Here is a 16684-nt window from a genome sequence, read left to right as displayed (position 1 = left end):
CAAAGCTTGCTGCACTGAAATCTAATTTGGGCACATTTAAGTTTAAAAATCTAGGGCTAAAGTCAGCACCCTAAAACATATTTCAGATCCATACCCGATGGGAGTTTTGCCCCTATAACATATAAAGAAGGTAGCTTCAACTACTTGTTTCCAGTCTAGCAAACTGAAGGTGTATTTAACTTCAGTTTCCCAAAAGAAGCGTTGGGAGGTGGCAAGAAGCTTAGAGCATAAGGAGAAGTACCATGAAACTTGGAGAGGCAACACAACTAGGAAAAAAAAACTTTAATAAATTTATAAATCATGACCATGTTTGTTGCTGTGCACCACTGAAAAAGCCAGTCTACAGTCAACTTGCTGTGCTAGCTCTAAGTGTGGGGGGTGCATAGCATAGCACTTAAGTGAGCATTCTTGAATACTGCTTTGGCCTCTTGTGCTCACTGTCACATAGTGACTTGCACTAGTTAAGCATTTTGGAGGGAGGGGGAAGAGAACTGGGCAAGGGAGACCTTCAGGAAGTTTTCCTCTTTTGTAAAATAGTTTAATGTACCAATAGCTTGCATTAGTATTTAGGCACACACCACTACTGGATTTTGCAAATTAGAGTAACACATGGGTGGGTCTTGTCAAAGACCTGATTCTTGCCCTGAAGACTTTACAATCTAATGAGAGACAGTGCAACAAGTAGAGGTAGTAAATAAGTAAGGGAGGAGGAGGACAGATGGATTACAGCAGAAAAATCCGTTACTTGTCTGTGGATCACTTTTGTTGTTCAGTTAGAACAGGACTCATGGCTTCCACATACTATGGCAATAGCAAGCCATAGGATAAGAGAGAAGGACTGGGTATACCGTAGTGTTTCCTATACCCAAAGAATGGTAGAAACACTGATACTGCATCATCTCGTGTCCTGGATTCCATCTGACAAGTGTAAATGTTCAATTGCAAAACTAGAAGTAACTGAAGCCTCTACAGTGCTAAGTCATTTCTCAGCAAGTTGGTGGCTCAGTGGGTGGTATGTGCAGATTAGTAAGTACAGTATTAGCACAACTCTGCCATAAGAGGAGCAATGTTGTGATGGTAGTGAAGAGAGGGGGCTGTTTTGTATGCTGCAGTAAGTGAAAATGAGTCTACAGTGTAGTGGTGTGCTAGCTTGGAGCTCACTTCCCTGAGACATTACTCCCACCAGCACCATTCTATAGATACAGCTATTTCTCAAATGCAGAAGAAAAATCTTTTTTCTTGCCAGAATTAAGTGCCAGTGCACCAACAAGCTACAGCAACAGCTATTGGCAAAGAAGATTTTCCATTTTAACAGTTTTCCTTACCATGCTCCCTCCATGTCTCACATTTCCATTGTTTTTACTGGCACTTTAGCATGGCGTTTACATTTCCTCAAGTATAGTTTTATACAAACTGATTCCTGTTTCTGACTGAGTCTCCCCAGTCTTGTATATCAGAAAATCCCCTGTAAAGCTCAAAACATGCATTTTTGACTGTACTTAATCAACTATTTCATTTTAGGACAATAAATGCATTGAGTCAATAGCCATGTTGGACTTAATCTTTTAGCACACACCAGTCAGCTAGTGGATGGCATCCCTTGTATTCTTGCAAGTTAGGATTGTCCAAGTCACCTCTGTCACTGTGCTCAGTAGAATCCAATTGTCCAGAGGGAGGTCCAGTAGTTCTCACACACACACAGTGACTATCACTGGAACCGGCCTTGTACAGCATCCTGGGAACTCCAATCCAGTCTCTGTTCACTCCCCCACTAGGGATGGAAGAATATGATCAAATACAAGCTATGTTATTTCTCACTCAATGGATGTGTATTTCCCACCCACAGCTGAGTCAAAGACCCTTCTGAAGGAGGGCTGGGGCAACTACATGTACACTGAAACCTGGGGTAAGGACCATTTCCAGAAGTCAGCAACCATATTATCCAACATTTTCCGGTAACTTTTGTTGGACCTACTAAGCAATATATTGTTGGCTGGACCTTGTAAAGTCAGTTTAACTCTGGATACTCTCACCCAGGAAAGAGCAAGTGACTAACATCCATCCTTTATTTCTGTTTCTTAAAATCCCCCCAAACAAACAGCATAGACACCCCACCTTTTATATTCTTGTGGATAAACTGTTTTATTGTAAAACAGAATGCCTTTTATTATGTGCACCACAATGCCTGTAGTACTAGTGCTGATGTTACTAAAGAAAAGCTCAACATAATTCACCTAATATACTATTGCCTCTTCTCAAGCCTGGTACTGCAAGGGGCAAAGTTCCTTTAACACCTGTATTTTTTTTAAAAAGGAGCTGAATGCACTGGACACCATCCACTATCAGATCCAAACACTACCCGCTGGAAAATGGTATGGGTCTCAATCCAACAGCACATTGAAGGACAGGAAAGGACCTTGATAGTGCTGGGGCCTGGACTAGATGACCTAACACAGGACTGAGGCCTGCTCTACACTCCAGAGTTAGGTCAACATAAGGCAGCTTACATCTACCTAACTTTAAGTGTCTACACTACAATGATGCTCCCACCACTGTAAGTCGCCCACAACATTGACACAACTCCACTTCTGCAAGGAAAGAGGCTCAGCCCGCCTCCCAAGAGGCACAGGGACCCTCTGATCTCAACTCACATGAGGAGAGCAGGGAAAGGGGCTCAGACCCCCCCCCCCAACCTCAAGGAACAGGGACCCCTCAGTTCCCACCAGAGGGGAGAATGTGGGGAGGATCCAAGTAACTCCTTGCAGATTTTAGAGCACTTAGCATCAACCTGCAAACAAAGTTCTTAGCTATAGCAGAGTTCTCTCTCTGATAAAATTTACTTAGCTGTCTCATCTGTCCGAGGGGGTTAAGAGGCTTACCCAAGGCCACACGCTTATACAAAACAATCATCCTTGCTGCCTGGCCTAACCATATCACAAACAATTTTTGCTGGATCTGTGCAACCTAGACCAGCATAGATAACATCTCAGATGAGATATGTCAAGGTGCTTGGCTCTGCAGAGTCTGCCCACGCCAGCAGGAAGGCAATGTTTACCTTTGTTTGGAACACCAGAATCTGCTGCCACTGGTTGAGCTCCATTCAGAGTTACAGGGCGGGAACTGCTTCTTCTCATTGTTTTGTTCCTTGAACTTCAGCGCTTCTTCAATGACGGCCTTGGCCTGCTCCAGAGCTTTTGTGGGTGCCCCATTTTCATCATAGAATCTTCCTACCAGTTTGCCTTTTGAGGGAACAGAAAGAGCCACTAAAACCAAAGCATTTTTTTTAAAATGCCTCAAAAAAACTGCAGAAACCCTCTAAAAAGCAGCAAACTGTATTGTGAGTGCTGCTTTGGGGCACCCCATGTATATTATTTTAGAAATAACAGAATTAGGTGTTCACAACTTAGTCCCTTCTGACCAGGAATCTCAAAACATTTTACAAACATTAACATATAGACATGATGGAGATAATGAATTTGTGCCTGTTTCTCCATCTGTAAAATAGGCTTGACATTAAATCACACACTGAAGATCAGCAATAGAATCCAAGAGTCTTAACAACCAGTCCTCTTAGCTAACTACTAGACAACACCGCTTCCCACATTATACAGTCTTTTCTCACAATACTGCTCCTGAAATGCCAAACAGATATCTATCAGACTATTCTTACTGCTGCAATTTCATTAAATTTGTATAGCAGTAGAAAATAAAATTTACACTCATTTAATTCTCCTAGTTGTAATGTTCCCAAAACCCAATTACTTGGCTAATGAACAGAGTAAGATGGATGTATACATAATGGATCCTGGTGTCAATGGGACATTTCCAGAACACAGGAGATTTCAGATACTTTGAGAACATTAGTCACTTTTATTCAGTGTGAAAGAAGATGAGCTGATCAGAAACAAAAAAACAGGTTTACAACTGTTATGTGTGAAGGTAGGGTTACAGAAGTCAGTCTACATTTTCCAATTTTTAGCCAACAGCTCAGGGCAGGGGTCAGCAACCGGTGGCTCGCGGTTTGCCAGGGTAAGCACCCTTGCGGGCCGGCCCGGTTTGTTTATCTGCCGCGTCGGCAAGTTCGGCCGATCGCGGCTCCCACTGGCCGCGGTTCGCGGTCCCAGGCCAATGCGGGAGGCAGGAAGCCGCGGCCAGAACATCCCTGGCTCAGGGCAACTCTAGTTTAACTAAATGGAAAAGTCAATCCTCTTGCCTAATTCCTTTGCAGTCACAGATACAAGAGTCATGGTTGAGGTCCATCATGTATTCCTGGCTCAGTGTAAACAGATCCAATTTAAAATCTGTTTGCTCATTGAGCTCAATAGGATTTGTGTGTTTGTAAGACCGGGGCTCAAACATATCCATTTTCCTTCAACTCTCTCTCTCTCCCACCTGTTAGAAGCTTGTAAGGAACAATCAGCAAATTTGGTATATTCTAAACACAAACACTTTTGGTACATCACTCTTCTACTTTCTGTGGAATTCAGGAATTAAAAGAGTTTGGTGCAGCTTTTATCGCTCTGTCTTCATTACTGATATGGCCCAAATTACTGTCCTACCTGCTTCAAAGGGAATTTTTTGCTGCTTTGCATATGGTAGCCCAAACTATAACTTTGAAATACTAAAAGAATGCTTTCCATGGAATAACAACACAGCTAGAGAAACGAGACAACTAGCTGGCCCATTACTCTATGCCAAGGGTCCCCAACCTTTTTTGTCTGGCGGCGGTGGACGAGCATCCACCGAAATTCCGCCAACAAGCGGCAACGTCAATAGGCATCGCTGCCGAAATGCCGCAGACAAGCATCATCATCCGGAGGCATCGTCGATGAAATACCGCCAAAAATCGGCAGCATTTCAGCGGCGACGCCTCTGGATTATGCAGCTTGTCGGTGGCATTTCGGCGGATGCTCGTCCACCAGCTACTACATGGGCGCACTTAGACGCCCCGGTGGGTGCCATGGCACCCATGGGCACCAAGCTGGGGACCCCTGCTCTATGACGATCTTGGATGCAAAAGTGTCCCTGCTCACCTGCACTAATATATAATGCTGAAGCAGTGATAATATAAACCAAACAAGGCTTCTGAGGATTAACCCAGGTCTGCTGCTATATTATGACTCCGCTGTGTTACAGATCACGTACCAACGAAAATGTAGTTCTCGCTGTAGAAAGAGAGCCAGTTTTGTATAGTCAACATTTCTGAGGGAGATAACCCAGAAACATCATCCACAAGGCCGGCGTGGGTGAAATCTCCTGTCGCAAAAGCCCTGGAGGCATCTTTCCCTGTAGGACAGACGTGATGAACATCCAGCTGGGGTACGATTCGGCCCAGGGGGTGCGCAGACAGACGGGGCGGGGGGGGGTGTCCAGCTAAGGATCCGCTCTATAATCCACAGCGCACCCCTCGCCCCCCGTTTCATTGCAAGAGGCCCGACCTACCTGGCGCCGGCTACGGGATCCATGCGGGAGTGAGGGGGGTGGGCGGGTGGTTCCGCAGGAACGGCAGCGCCCCGGCCCGGCCACGCGCGAGGCTCTGCACGCGGCGGGGCGGACCCAGGCCCGTGGGGTGGGCTGGGCTGGGGGCGGCTCTCCCCGGGACCCCGCGCGCGCGGAGGGGGGGGGATACCTGCGAAGACACTGTAGGCCGCTCCCGGCCCGTACTGCCTGTGCCCCCGGCGCACGTCGAACACCTGCCCCAGCAGCGCCAGGTAGAGGCCGGGGCTGCCCGGCGCTCCCGTGTGACGCGCGAGCTCGGCGGGGCTCAGCAGCCGGCCCCGCCCGGAGAAGAAAGGGAGCAGCCAGGAGCTGGGCTCGAACCCCAGGCCCAGTAGCCAAGCGGCGGCCAAGCCCAGCGCGGGAACCAGGAGCCCCGCTAGCCCCATCGAAGCCTGAGCTGAAAGGGCCGGAGCCGCCCGTAATCAAAATGGCGGAAATGACAATTGGCCTCACCCTGTTCCTTCAAGGCTGCGTTCAGCCGCCATTTTGCCCGCGGGCAATTACAGTTGCCTGAGTTTTTACGACGCTTTTCTCGCTTTACGGTGGAGCGGCGGAAAAACCCCCCCACAGTTGTCGCTGGTTATTTCACGACGACCGCGCTCGACGACTTACGGCAGCGTGGCAACGGCGCCGCGTTCAGCTCGCTGGCGGCTCTCGCTTTACGGTCATTTGGTAAAAACGCCGACGGGGGGGGGTGCTGGTTTTACGACGCCGGCTGTCGCTTGGCGGCAGTGTGACTCCCCTCCCTCCGGGATTGACAGGTGTCGAGGGAGAGGCCGCTGACTAAGCCGGGCCGGTCGGAGGCGGCGGCTGCGCGAGGCCCGAGGCCGCCGCCGGCAGCAGCAGCAGCAGCAGCAGCAGCGAGCGCCTGGCCCATGGGGAACGTGGCGAGCCGCAGCAGCGAGGAGGAGGAGGAGGAGGGGGCTGAGGAGGCGATGGAAGGGACGGCGGCAGCCGAGCAGCCCGGGGCTGCCTCTCCGCCTGGGCCGGGCCCGCTCCCGCTCCCTCCGCTGCCCCCGGCCACGGTGCTGCTGGAGCAGGCCCGGCTGCGGGAAGCCGCGGCCCGGCTGCGGGAGGCCGCCCCGCCCGAGTCGCTGGTGTCCCGCCACCACAGCACCCTGGTGCGCTGGCTGGAGGAGCGGCTGGGCCGCGGCGAGGAGGCCGTCAGCCTGGAGCAGTTCTGCGAGGTGCTGGAGAGCCGCGCCTCGGGGCCGGCGGCCGTGAGCCGCAGCGAGAGCGAGGAGGTGAGGGAAGCGGGGGGGCAGGGACTGAGCGGGGGCGGCCGCCCCGCCCAAGCGGGTCTGAGGGACCCGAGGGGGGGCCCTGCTGAGGGCGCGGCGCGGGGGGGGGATGAGCCGCAGGCGCGGGGAGGGTCGGGGCAGGCTGAGAGGACTAGGAATGGAGGATCGGACAACGCGGCGCTTGGGAGCTGGCTGGGAGTTGGACAGGGGTGGGCGGCGGGAGTCATGTGACGAATGGGGTTAGGGAGAGGAAACTGGGAAGTGGTGGTGACGCTGGGGACACGGAGGATGTTAGCTGAGTGGAGGTTGTGGTGTAAGGGAGGACTGGGGCTGCGGAATCAGATGAGACCTAAAGGAACAGGAATTGAAGGGATTAGAGGCAGTGAAAGAGTTGAACAATGGGGTCTCACAGGAACATTAGGGTAACTGGGGGGGCCAATAGGATTAAAGGGAGTTCAAGGGGCTAGGGATCATCAGAGGCATTTTAGGGTTATGGGTGGGCTAGAGGCGCTGTGATGGGAGGGATCAGGACGGACATTGAGGGCACTGGGATGAGAGAGAAGAACCAGAGGAGCATATAAGGAGTTACAGAATAAGGAGAGGGGATTTGGAGAATCAGAATAGCTGGAGAAGAATAGGAAGTGGTATTAGAGGAAATGCTGCACAGATATTTGTAGCATCACCCACCTTTATACACAGCTAGCTGACTGTGTCCTAGCTGGGTGTGCCGAGCGCTCACTGTGGCCTTTCTTTCTGATCTTGTCATGCTTTCTCTCCACCCAAAATGGCAAAACAATTATATCATACTATGTTTTTTAGAAATGATGGTTTCTCTTAGGCTATAGAAACTAGCTAATCTTCCTAGTCTGTATAGATGAAGACACATCTCTAGAGTTTTAACTGAAAAGTAACATCATATGTTCTAAATGTAAATGAACTGACAGAAGGCTTGAGAAATATAATTAATAACCAATAGTGAGATTTATCTGGTGAGTAACAGAGACCTCTTCGGCAGTTGCTGCATTCTTAGGCCTTGTTTACACTAGGGTGTTTTTTTTTTGCAAATACATAAATCTGGTATTAACAACAAGGAGTCCTTGTGGCACCTTAGAGACTAACAAATGTATTTGGGCATAAGCTTTCGTGGTCTAGAACCCAGTTCATCAGATGCATGAAGTGGAAAATACAGGAGCAGGTATATATACATGGAAGGATGGGAGTTGCCTTACCAAGCGTGAGGTATTGTTATCAATGATGGTAGCACTACTGTAGACAAGCTGTCATGATATTTTCCACTTTTTTTAGGCCTGTATTGAGCAAGGTTAGATGAATGATATTTAAATCACTTGCGATTGCTAGGTACTCTACCTACGCTAGCACTTTCACTGCTGCTATCTCTAGTGGAGAATATTTGGTGGTAGCAAAGATAGGAAATTATCGGAAGAATGCCTAATGCTACTCCTTGGGGAATTCTGCACCATTGCGCAACGCACAGAATTCATGTCCCCTGAAGAATTTTTTTGTTTCCCTGCAGAATAATGGATTCTGATGGGGAAGCAAATGGAAGCGACGAAAGGGGTCGTGCGTCCCTCCCTGGTACCTTTCTGAGTGGGCGTGTCGGTTATTGGGAGAGATGTAAATCAGTGCCTGAGGAGGAGACTGTCCCTCTCGCTCCCTATCGTGGGGTACCTGAGGTGGAGGGGCAGGCAGGTCAGGTGCAGCCTCATTGCAGAGTCCGTGTCCCAGGGAGTGGGCTGCAAGATGATTCCTCCACCTCTGTGCAGCCAGTTGCCTGCGCTTCCCACTGGGAGGCAGCTCCAGTGCACATCCCTTGCCTCCATTGCTATACTCACCCTACAGAGGCGTGGGGCTGACACACACAGCAGTGGGAAAGCCACAGTGAGCCTTTGCCAGGGTGCTACTTAGGTAGGATGAGGGGCACCTACCCCCTTCCAGTTTTGTACCTGAGGTGTGCTCATGGTGCATGCTCCATGCAGAGTTCTTACTTGCAGCGCTGTGCAGGCAGGTTCCCCTCCTCCAGGAGCTGGGTTCTTCCAACTGTATCTCTCGTGGTCACTTTCCTCTGCTGTGCTAGGGCCTCTGGGGGTGGGGCAGGCAAAGAAGGAATCAGTCAGGGTGGGAGGGGGGAACATGGGGTACCCAGTAGTGGGTGGGGGAAGCATAGGGTAACCTGTGCTGGGAGTGGGTCACAAGGGAGCACAGGAGCCCCAATGGTTGGCGGGGGGAAGTAGAGGGTCCCCAGTGGTGGGATGTGTTGGAGCCTGGGGGGATGTGTTGGAGCCTGGGCGTGGCCAATGCAGTGGGAAAGGGGAGTCAATTTCCAGGGGAAGGAAAAGGTGAGAGCATAGGGCTGTGCCCTGAGGGAGGGGGCAGTGAGTGTGGGAGGAGCAGCTGAGGGGGAACAGTTCCTGGGGCAAGGATCCCAAGGGAGGGGGAACTGAAGCAAGTGGAAAGCTAGGAGCAACTAAGTCAGTCTTGGGGTCTGTTTGCCCTCAGAGAAGCAGGGAGCACCCTCACTTCTCCCTGAGAAGAGACCAGGGACAGACCCCCACCAAGCTAATGCATACTCTCAACTGACTAATCTCTCTGCCTTCCTCCCCATCTCTCCTACCTCAGGGTACTTATACCTTGATCCTGCAGTGAGGATCCATGTGGATGCAGGGGATTGCTTTAACTCTACTCCTGTGGGAATCTTTTTTGTTGTCTATATTGAAATAAATTACCAAAATAATTGAAACTGGCATGATTATATTGGGTTGTTTTGACAAAATATGCAGAATATTGCAGAATGTTTAATTTGCTGGTGCAGAATTCTTAATTTTTTTTGGTGCAGAATTCCCCCAGGAGTACTATGCAGAGATCTCCTAAGAGCAGCAGCAGAATGAATTATGCTAGACTTTGGTTAGTTTCATGGCTGCTATTCAAACCCAATAGTTAAACTGTCAAGAATCCTGTCAGTATCACATCGCTGTTGGAGAGTAAGAAGAAATTATAGCAGGAGCTGGGACAATCCCCAAAACCTGAGGTTTGGAGAAAAGAAGATTAGTGGAATTCTCTCCCAACAGTGAAGACGTCCTGAGGTGAAGTTTAGGTTGAAGGAGAGTGCTTTCTTTTTAGCTGTCAGAAAGGGTGTAGAGAAGGTCAAGCTTATGAAACATCTGCTAGCTATACACTGTTGCAAAAGATGAATTTCCTGGACAAAGTCAAGGGGCAACATTCTGTTAAGGATTTCAGCATCCTCCTCCTCAGCTAGCAGAATGGTTCTGAGCTTCTTACTAGGATGCTGTCCCTGACCCTTAGTAGTGGTCCTGCCTCCATCTTTTTTCATTGCCACTGGCTAATAGATTTAGTCTGGTAAATTTTTAAAGCCCTGCATCAACCATATTTTCACATATTCACTCTTTAAAATGAATGCTGACAAAAGTAGCAAAAGTACTGGGAATTAACAAGAAATAATTTTTTTTTTTAAAAGAGGCTTATTTTAGTTGGCCCCTCTGGCGTATGTTCCTTTATTTCATTTGCTAAAGTCCAACCACTGACTCACCTATTCTTTATCAGAACCAGCAAAGTAGGTTATTTCTCACTTGTCATGGCAATAATAAAGTACAATACTACTTATGGGTTTTTATAATGATCCAAACCACTGAGCTCTATGGATTGATATATTATCTCAGGCCCTGAGATACAACTATGTTGGAGAACAAGATGCTAACACAATTGTCCATTCAGTATGGTTAAAATATGCTTTGATTTCCCCATGATTTGATCAAAGCTCTTTCAAAGGATCTGGTATAATATGGGTGCCTGGTTAGGTCTCCTCTGTGCTGCAGAAGTCAACTCTGTTTTAACCACATTGCCGTTGTATGAAGATGTAGTTGTATCTGTATTGCAGACAGGCCCATATGATCCAAAAGTTTAGATTTCCAAGATAGATTACATTGTTCAGAAGTTAATTCATTGAGAAGATGTGAGCTGATTTCACCTTCTGTTCAACAGAATCCTGACCAATATAGACTAAAGTTTGACCCATTGCTATGTATTAAGCTGTTTTACCTTGGTGGGATAGATTATTTGTTTGATATACAGTACATGCAAACTAATGGGTTGTCTAGAAGTGCAAAGATAAACTAAATCTGGGAAGTAGAGAGCAGAGTTTATATTGTGCTTGAGCAGCTATTATGTTGTATATGCAGATATTGCTTATTCTTGAAAACTGCACAATACTGAAAGCTTTGAAGGAATGAAGTCTAGGAGAACTTACATACGTTTATAAGAATGAAGTCTTAAATAGGTTGACAACCCAGCCAAGTCCTATCCTTTCTGTGAGAGGAGGAGGCAACTCATTCACATGCTTTCTTTCCTGAGCAGAGATGTTCAATTTAGTCCATCTGAAAAGAGCTTTCCAAAACAGTTTCCCACTGATTTTTAGTACTCAATATTAATCTTGGTAGGAAGTATTTAATCTTATTATTTCTATTAAGGAGTTCAATACTTTAAAAAGGTCAGAAGGGAGATTGAGTCATGAGGGGGATCGTGGTCACATTTACTCAAAATCCCAACCATGAATACCTTTAGTGGCCCAAAATATTAGTTATTGCTATGGTGCTACAGTGATGAGCATGGAATAAGAACCTATATAAAATTAATAGTTTGGCTGCTTCATTTACTGAAACGTTGTTGTTGTTGTAGTTCTCTATGGACCACAGAAACATTACTCAGACAAGCAGTCCTGTTCAAATTGTGCATTGTTCTGTATCACATGAATACAGGTTTTAAATTGTAGATTATTTTAGGCTTACTTTCACAGTAGGTGAAAGTTAGTTTAGTATGTACGTAGTTCTGACTGCAGGATGTAAAAAAATCAGAGAATCAAGAAATCTTTTTGAAAATCTTACTTTATATATTGTTACCCTAAGCAATTAGTTTGGAATAGCTGTCGGCAGATCAAGCCTGTTCCTCTCAGGAGCTGTAAGTGTCTACTTAAAGGGTAGAGGGTTAAACATATTCTTATATGGGATTCTGGAAACTACAAATATAATTCCAGGCCTACTGTTGGGTGGAAGTGTCATTAAGTGCTTTCACTGTGTGTGTTTGATCCTTCATATTCAGGGCGTGCCCTGTTAACAGCATAAAAACTGCTTGCTCCCAATGTTAATAAGGATACACTTACCTTTTGACTTCAAAGGTCAGGAGAAAAAGTCTTAAGACAACAGTGGGTTGACTTTGAACTGTACTTTGAACTGTTTTGACAACCTGAGTAACGTTTGACAAACTGAATCCCCACTGTATTGTTCCACTCAGAAACAAACTCTAACTTTCTTGCTTTGCTGTTACACTTAATCCCATAACCTCACTACCACTGAAACTGCTAGTAACAGTGTTTGAACTTTGTTGCTAACAGTTTCTCAGCTCTTGGAAAAACTGAAATCTCTAAGGCCTGGTCTACACTAGAGGGGGGTTTGAACTAAGGTACGCAAGTTCAGCTACTCGAATAGCGTAGCTGAACTCGAAGTACCTTAGTTCGAAGTACTTACCCGTCCTCACGGCGCGGGATCGAAGTCCGCGGCTCCCCCGTCGACTCCGCCACCGCCGTTCGTGGTGGTGGAGTTCCGGAGTCGACGGGAGCGCGTTCGGAGTTTGATATATCGTGTCTAGATGAGACACGATATATCGAACTCCGAGAAGTCGATCGCTACCCGCCGACCCGGGCGGGTAGTATGGACGTACCCTAACACTCTTCAACTGAAACTGGGCTATATGCCATAGAGATGTTGTCAAGGCATTTATGCTCCTTATTTTAGGCTTTATCTTCTGGAGTCTTTGCCCATCCAGTTGGTTTAAGTGGGCAATAGCTATCTTGAGCTAACTAGTTATTTCAAATGACCTCTCTTTAATGCAGTGGTCTCCAATCTTTTTATAGACAAGATTACTTTTTGAATTTAAGATCAACCCAGGATCTACCCTGCTCCTTCCCTGAGGCCCTGCCCTGCTCACTCCATTCCCTCCCTCCCTCCCTCTGTTGCTCACTCTCCCCCACCCTCACTTTCACCAGGCTGGGGCAGGGGGTTAGGGTGCGGGAGAGGGTGCAGGCTCTGGGCTGGGGCCGAGGGGTTTGGAGTGTGAGACGGGGCTCCAGGCTGAGCCAGGGGCAGGAGGTTGAGGTGCAGGAGTGAGGGGTCCAGGCTCTGGGAGGCAGTTTGGATGCAGGGGTTATATGGTCACACTGCATCTAATCTCATAGAATCCACTGGACATTTCATGAGTTTTTTACTTAGCATCATTTCTGGTTTATAGATCCAAAATCCTTCAGGGATTGTGACAAATCAGTGTAACATTCTCAACTGTCAGATGTGCATTGTCTGGGGCAGGGGGTTGGGGTGCAGGAGTGAAAGGTATGAGCTCAGGGAGGGAATTTGGGTGCAGGAGGGGGGTGCAGGCTGGGACAGAGTTGGGGTGTAGGGGAGGGTGAGGGGGGTGGCTCTGGGAGGGAGTTGGGTGCAGGAGGGGCCTCTGAGCTGGGACAGAGTGTTGGGGTGCAGGGGAGGGTGAGGGGTGTGGGCTCTAGGAGGGAGTTGGGTGCAGGAGCGGGCTCTGGGCTGGAGCAGAGTGTTGGGATGTAGGATAGGGTGCAAGGTGCAGGCTCCGGCCAGGAGGCGCTTACCACAGGCGGCTCCTGGTTGGCAGTGCAGCAGAGCTGAGGTAGGCTGCCTGCCTTCCTTGGCCCCATGCCGCTCCTGGAAGCGGCTGGCTGCCTGCATGTTTCTGCGGCCCCTAGCAGGGTGGGGGGCAGCAGGTCTCTGTGAACTGCCTGCACCTGCGAACGCTGCCCCCGCAGTTCTCATTGGCCGATTCCCTCCCCTCAAGGGCTGCAGAGATGTTCCAGAAGCCAGCTGCTTCCGGGAGCAGTGTGGGACCAGGGTAGGCAGGCAGCCTGCATCAGCCCTGCTGCGCTGTCGGGCTTTTAGCGGTCCAGAGAGCACGATTGACTGGCAGAGGCTCCAGGATCAACCAGTCAGTCACGATCGAGGCGTTGGTGACCACTGCTCTGTTATTTTTTTAAAGGCATGTTAAGTTTGATATTCAAACAACAAAACAAGGGATTCATACACAAACATCCCCTTCCCCAGTAAATTTGATTTCTTGTACCGGTATTTACTACACTGTAAAAATAAGATAAGTACCTGAAGACCTGTGTATCTCAGACTAGACTTCTTTGACTGGCTTTGAAATATGTAGCTCTCCTGGCCAACTTCTTTATAGTTAAGGTTGGGGTAATCCCCTACATCCTTCAAGAGAAACAGATCTTCCTGACATTTTACGTGCCGCATTTCCTGTCATAGTAGTTGGGTTTTATTTTTGTTTTTTGTTTTTTCTGGGCAGTTAAATAAGAGTTCTAAAGCTCTAATTTTATGAAAATGCAGCTATAGTTTGGATTTTTGCAGAGGGAGAGAACCTCTTGTTGTTGTTGTTATTTCTCTAAAATGGCTTAGTTTAGACATTCCGCATTTGTTGTTTTTATAGGCCGCCTTTTTGAACACAACTACTTTTTGGTGTTTTGGGGAAGACTAAAAGCTGGAGATGAGGGTTTAACATGATATAAAGATTTGTTTTAAATGTATAAAGAACAGTATTTAATATAAACATTTATAATTTGCATACATGTAAACTAAGATCAGCATACTGGGAAACTGGAAATAGATCGCTTGAATAAGAAATGGAATCTTATACACAGCTATTCACTTCTTGTTTTGACTTTGTGGATATTTTTGCAAACTTTATTTGGATGTAATGCTTAGTTTAGGAGCACAGTGTGTAGTGGGAACTGTTTAAAAAGTTTCTTCTGGTTCTAATAGTATTTCCCTTCTTAAATATAGAGAACATCTCTGAAACCTTTACTATCTCAATAAGTTCCTTGTGGTTTGAAGGGCACCCACTGTAAATTGGGTGTGGTGATAGTGAGTGATGGCTTTTTGTGGCAGTGAGGAACTGGCTTGATCTCTTTGTCATACCAGATTGACAGAGTTTTCCTGTGAACCCACCCTATTAAGAGGAGATGCTGATCCTGCTGGGAGATGTTAAATGGTCCTGCTGACTCTGTTGCAGATGGCTTGTTATCCCCCTAAGATAGAACTCATTAATTGATGATGTGGGAGAACCACGCAAATGCCATAGAATTAACAGCCAATTGCAGATGTCAAAGTCACATTTCCTGTTGCCATGAATTCAGTTTTGCAGGAAATGCTGATTTTTTAAAATACTTTTAGAATGTTCTTTTGTTCAGAGTATCGCATGCAGCCATTCTTTTTCTGTTTGGAGTAAATACCAATCTTGCTTCATCTTTCGTGTAGGCCTTTGCACAGTTTGATGCTGAAGGAGATGGCACTGTGGATGTGGAGAACATGCTGGAGGCCCTCAAGAATTCCAGTGGAGCCAATCTTCAAGGGGACCTTAGTCATATAATCAGACAGCTGCAGGCTTGCTCTCTTGTTCCAGGTGAGAGACGAGGATGAGGAAACTACTGTCCTCCCCATCCCTTCACTGCCCCGCCCCCCCGGGAGGCTATCGCAATAAACAATGTAATTTAGTGGTTTTAGTCCTAAATCTGTCTCCCCACACTGTTATTTCCTCATATGAGAAACAGAAGTGAAGTTTTTGAAGACTCATGATTTCCCAGAATTACCAGCAAGCTAGCTTGCATTATTACATTTTTTTCCTCATTGTGAGTGGGAAATTTCTTAGATTTATATGGTTGAAATCACAGATAGAAAATAAGTTCCTCATTGAACTTGGCCATCACAGAGTGATTTTTAATGACTAATGTCATGTAGTCGGCAATGCCATCATCACACTTGGTAATTGAGATATCCTCAGCTATCACTCCATCTGTCTAGGTCTGCAGTCATTTCACTACCCAACCCTCTTTGTATAACAGGCAGTGAAAGGACCCATTAGCTACTATAATTGACTCTCTGATTTTTGTTTTCAGTACTGATTGATGTGCATCATTTGCATACAGTAGAACCTCAGAGTTACGAACACCTCAGGAATGAACGTTGTTCGTAATTTTGAAATGTTCAGAACTCCGAACAAAACGTTATGGTTGTCCTTTCAAAAGTTGACAGTTGAACATTGACTTAATACAGCTTTGAAACGTTACAGAAGAAAAATGCAGCTTTCCCTTTTTTTTATTTTATGTTAAACACAGTACTGTATTTGCTTTTTTTGTGTGTCGTTGCTGCTGTGTGATTGCATACTTCCTGTTCCAAATGAGGTGTATGGTTGACTAATCAGTTCAGAAGTCTGGGGCTCATAACTCTGAGGTTCTACTGTATGTTTTATTTTCCTGAGTTAATTCAAAGATAATCATGACTCATGAGTAATTTTAGCTTTCATACTGCTTATAGTAGCTCAGTTTGTACACACCTAAAGTAAATATAGTAAAGGTATTAGAGAGAGAAGTAAAGGAAAGATAGTAAAAAGGATAATGTATATCAGAGTTTCTTCTGCATATCTTCCAAATTTCAGATGTTTGAAACATCTGTCACTTTCCAGACTTCAGCATCCTAAGGCTTTAATGGAGTATGTATCTGTCGCTTAACTTTCTTCACAATTGTAATTATCCTTCTCAAGAAGTGCTTGAGGTAGATGTGATTAGTAGGACTAGACAAGCAGCTTTTTGTGCTGGCTAACAGAGAAGAGTGAGAGTATCTGATTCTGTCCACCAGTGTAGCACACTGTTCAAGTCAAATCAGTATTACCAAATTAGCATTAGACTCTAATAGATCAGTATTAAAATAAATGCACTGGAGCCCTGTTAAAGTCATCATGCTGGTCACAGAATAACTTTTTAACCTGAGACATCAAAATTGAGAATTTAGAATCATAACACCTGTCAACCCATCCAAATCATTGCAGTGACAGAA

At 46.6% G+C, this 16684-nt stretch overlaps 2 protein-coding genes across 6 annotated transcripts in view; one reads left to right on the top strand and one right to left on the bottom strand.

Annotated features, from left to right (window-relative positions):
- Positions 1 to 267: 267 nt before the first annotated feature.
- Positions 268 to 6085, bottom strand: LOC123353128 (neuferricin). 4 transcript variants are annotated; one of them, XM_044993964.1, is made up of 4 exons: positions 5953 to 6085; positions 5146 to 5286; positions 3056 to 3239; positions 268 to 1771 (listed from the first exon to the last, which is right to left on the bottom strand). In XM_044993964.1, the coding sequence occupies exons 2-4, from the start codon at positions 5198 to 5200 to the stop codon at positions 1558 to 1560; spliced, it is 453 nt and encodes a 150-aa protein (XP_044849899.1). In that variant the 5' UTR covers positions 5201 to 5286; positions 5953 to 6085; the 3' UTR covers positions 268 to 1557. The 4 variants fall into 4 exon arrangements, with proteins under 4 accessions (XP_044849899.1, XP_044849897.1, XP_044849900.1 ...); XM_044993962.1 differs by lacking the exon at positions 5953 to 6085 and adding an exon at positions 5630 to 5934; XM_044993965.1 differs by lacking the exon at positions 5953 to 6085 and adding an exon at positions 5443 to 5555.
- A 289-nt stretch (positions 6086 to 6374) lies between these two features.
- Positions 6375 to 16684, top strand: part of ZZEF1 (zinc finger ZZ-type and EF-hand domain containing 1) — an 86146-nt gene continuing 75836 nt past the window's right edge. For both annotated transcript variants that reach the window (XM_044993960.1, XM_044993959.1), the window contains exons 1-2: positions 6375 to 6743; positions 15110 to 15254. In XM_044993960.1, the coding sequence (XP_044849895.1) occupies positions 6375 to 6743; positions 15110 to 15254 (514 nt within the window). The remainder of the gene's footprint in view (positions 6744 to 15109; positions 15255 to 16684) is intronic.

The sequence above is a fragment of the Mauremys mutica genome, chromosome 19, assembly GCF_020497125.1.
Source record: "Mauremys mutica isolate MM-2020 ecotype Southern chromosome 19, ASM2049712v1, whole genome shotgun sequence".
Classification (NCBI taxonomy): domain Eukaryota; kingdom Metazoa; phylum Chordata; order Testudines; family Geoemydidae; genus Mauremys; species Mauremys mutica.
The sequence above is the reverse complement of the archived record's forward strand: the minus strand, read 5'-3'. Positions and strand labels throughout refer to the sequence as shown.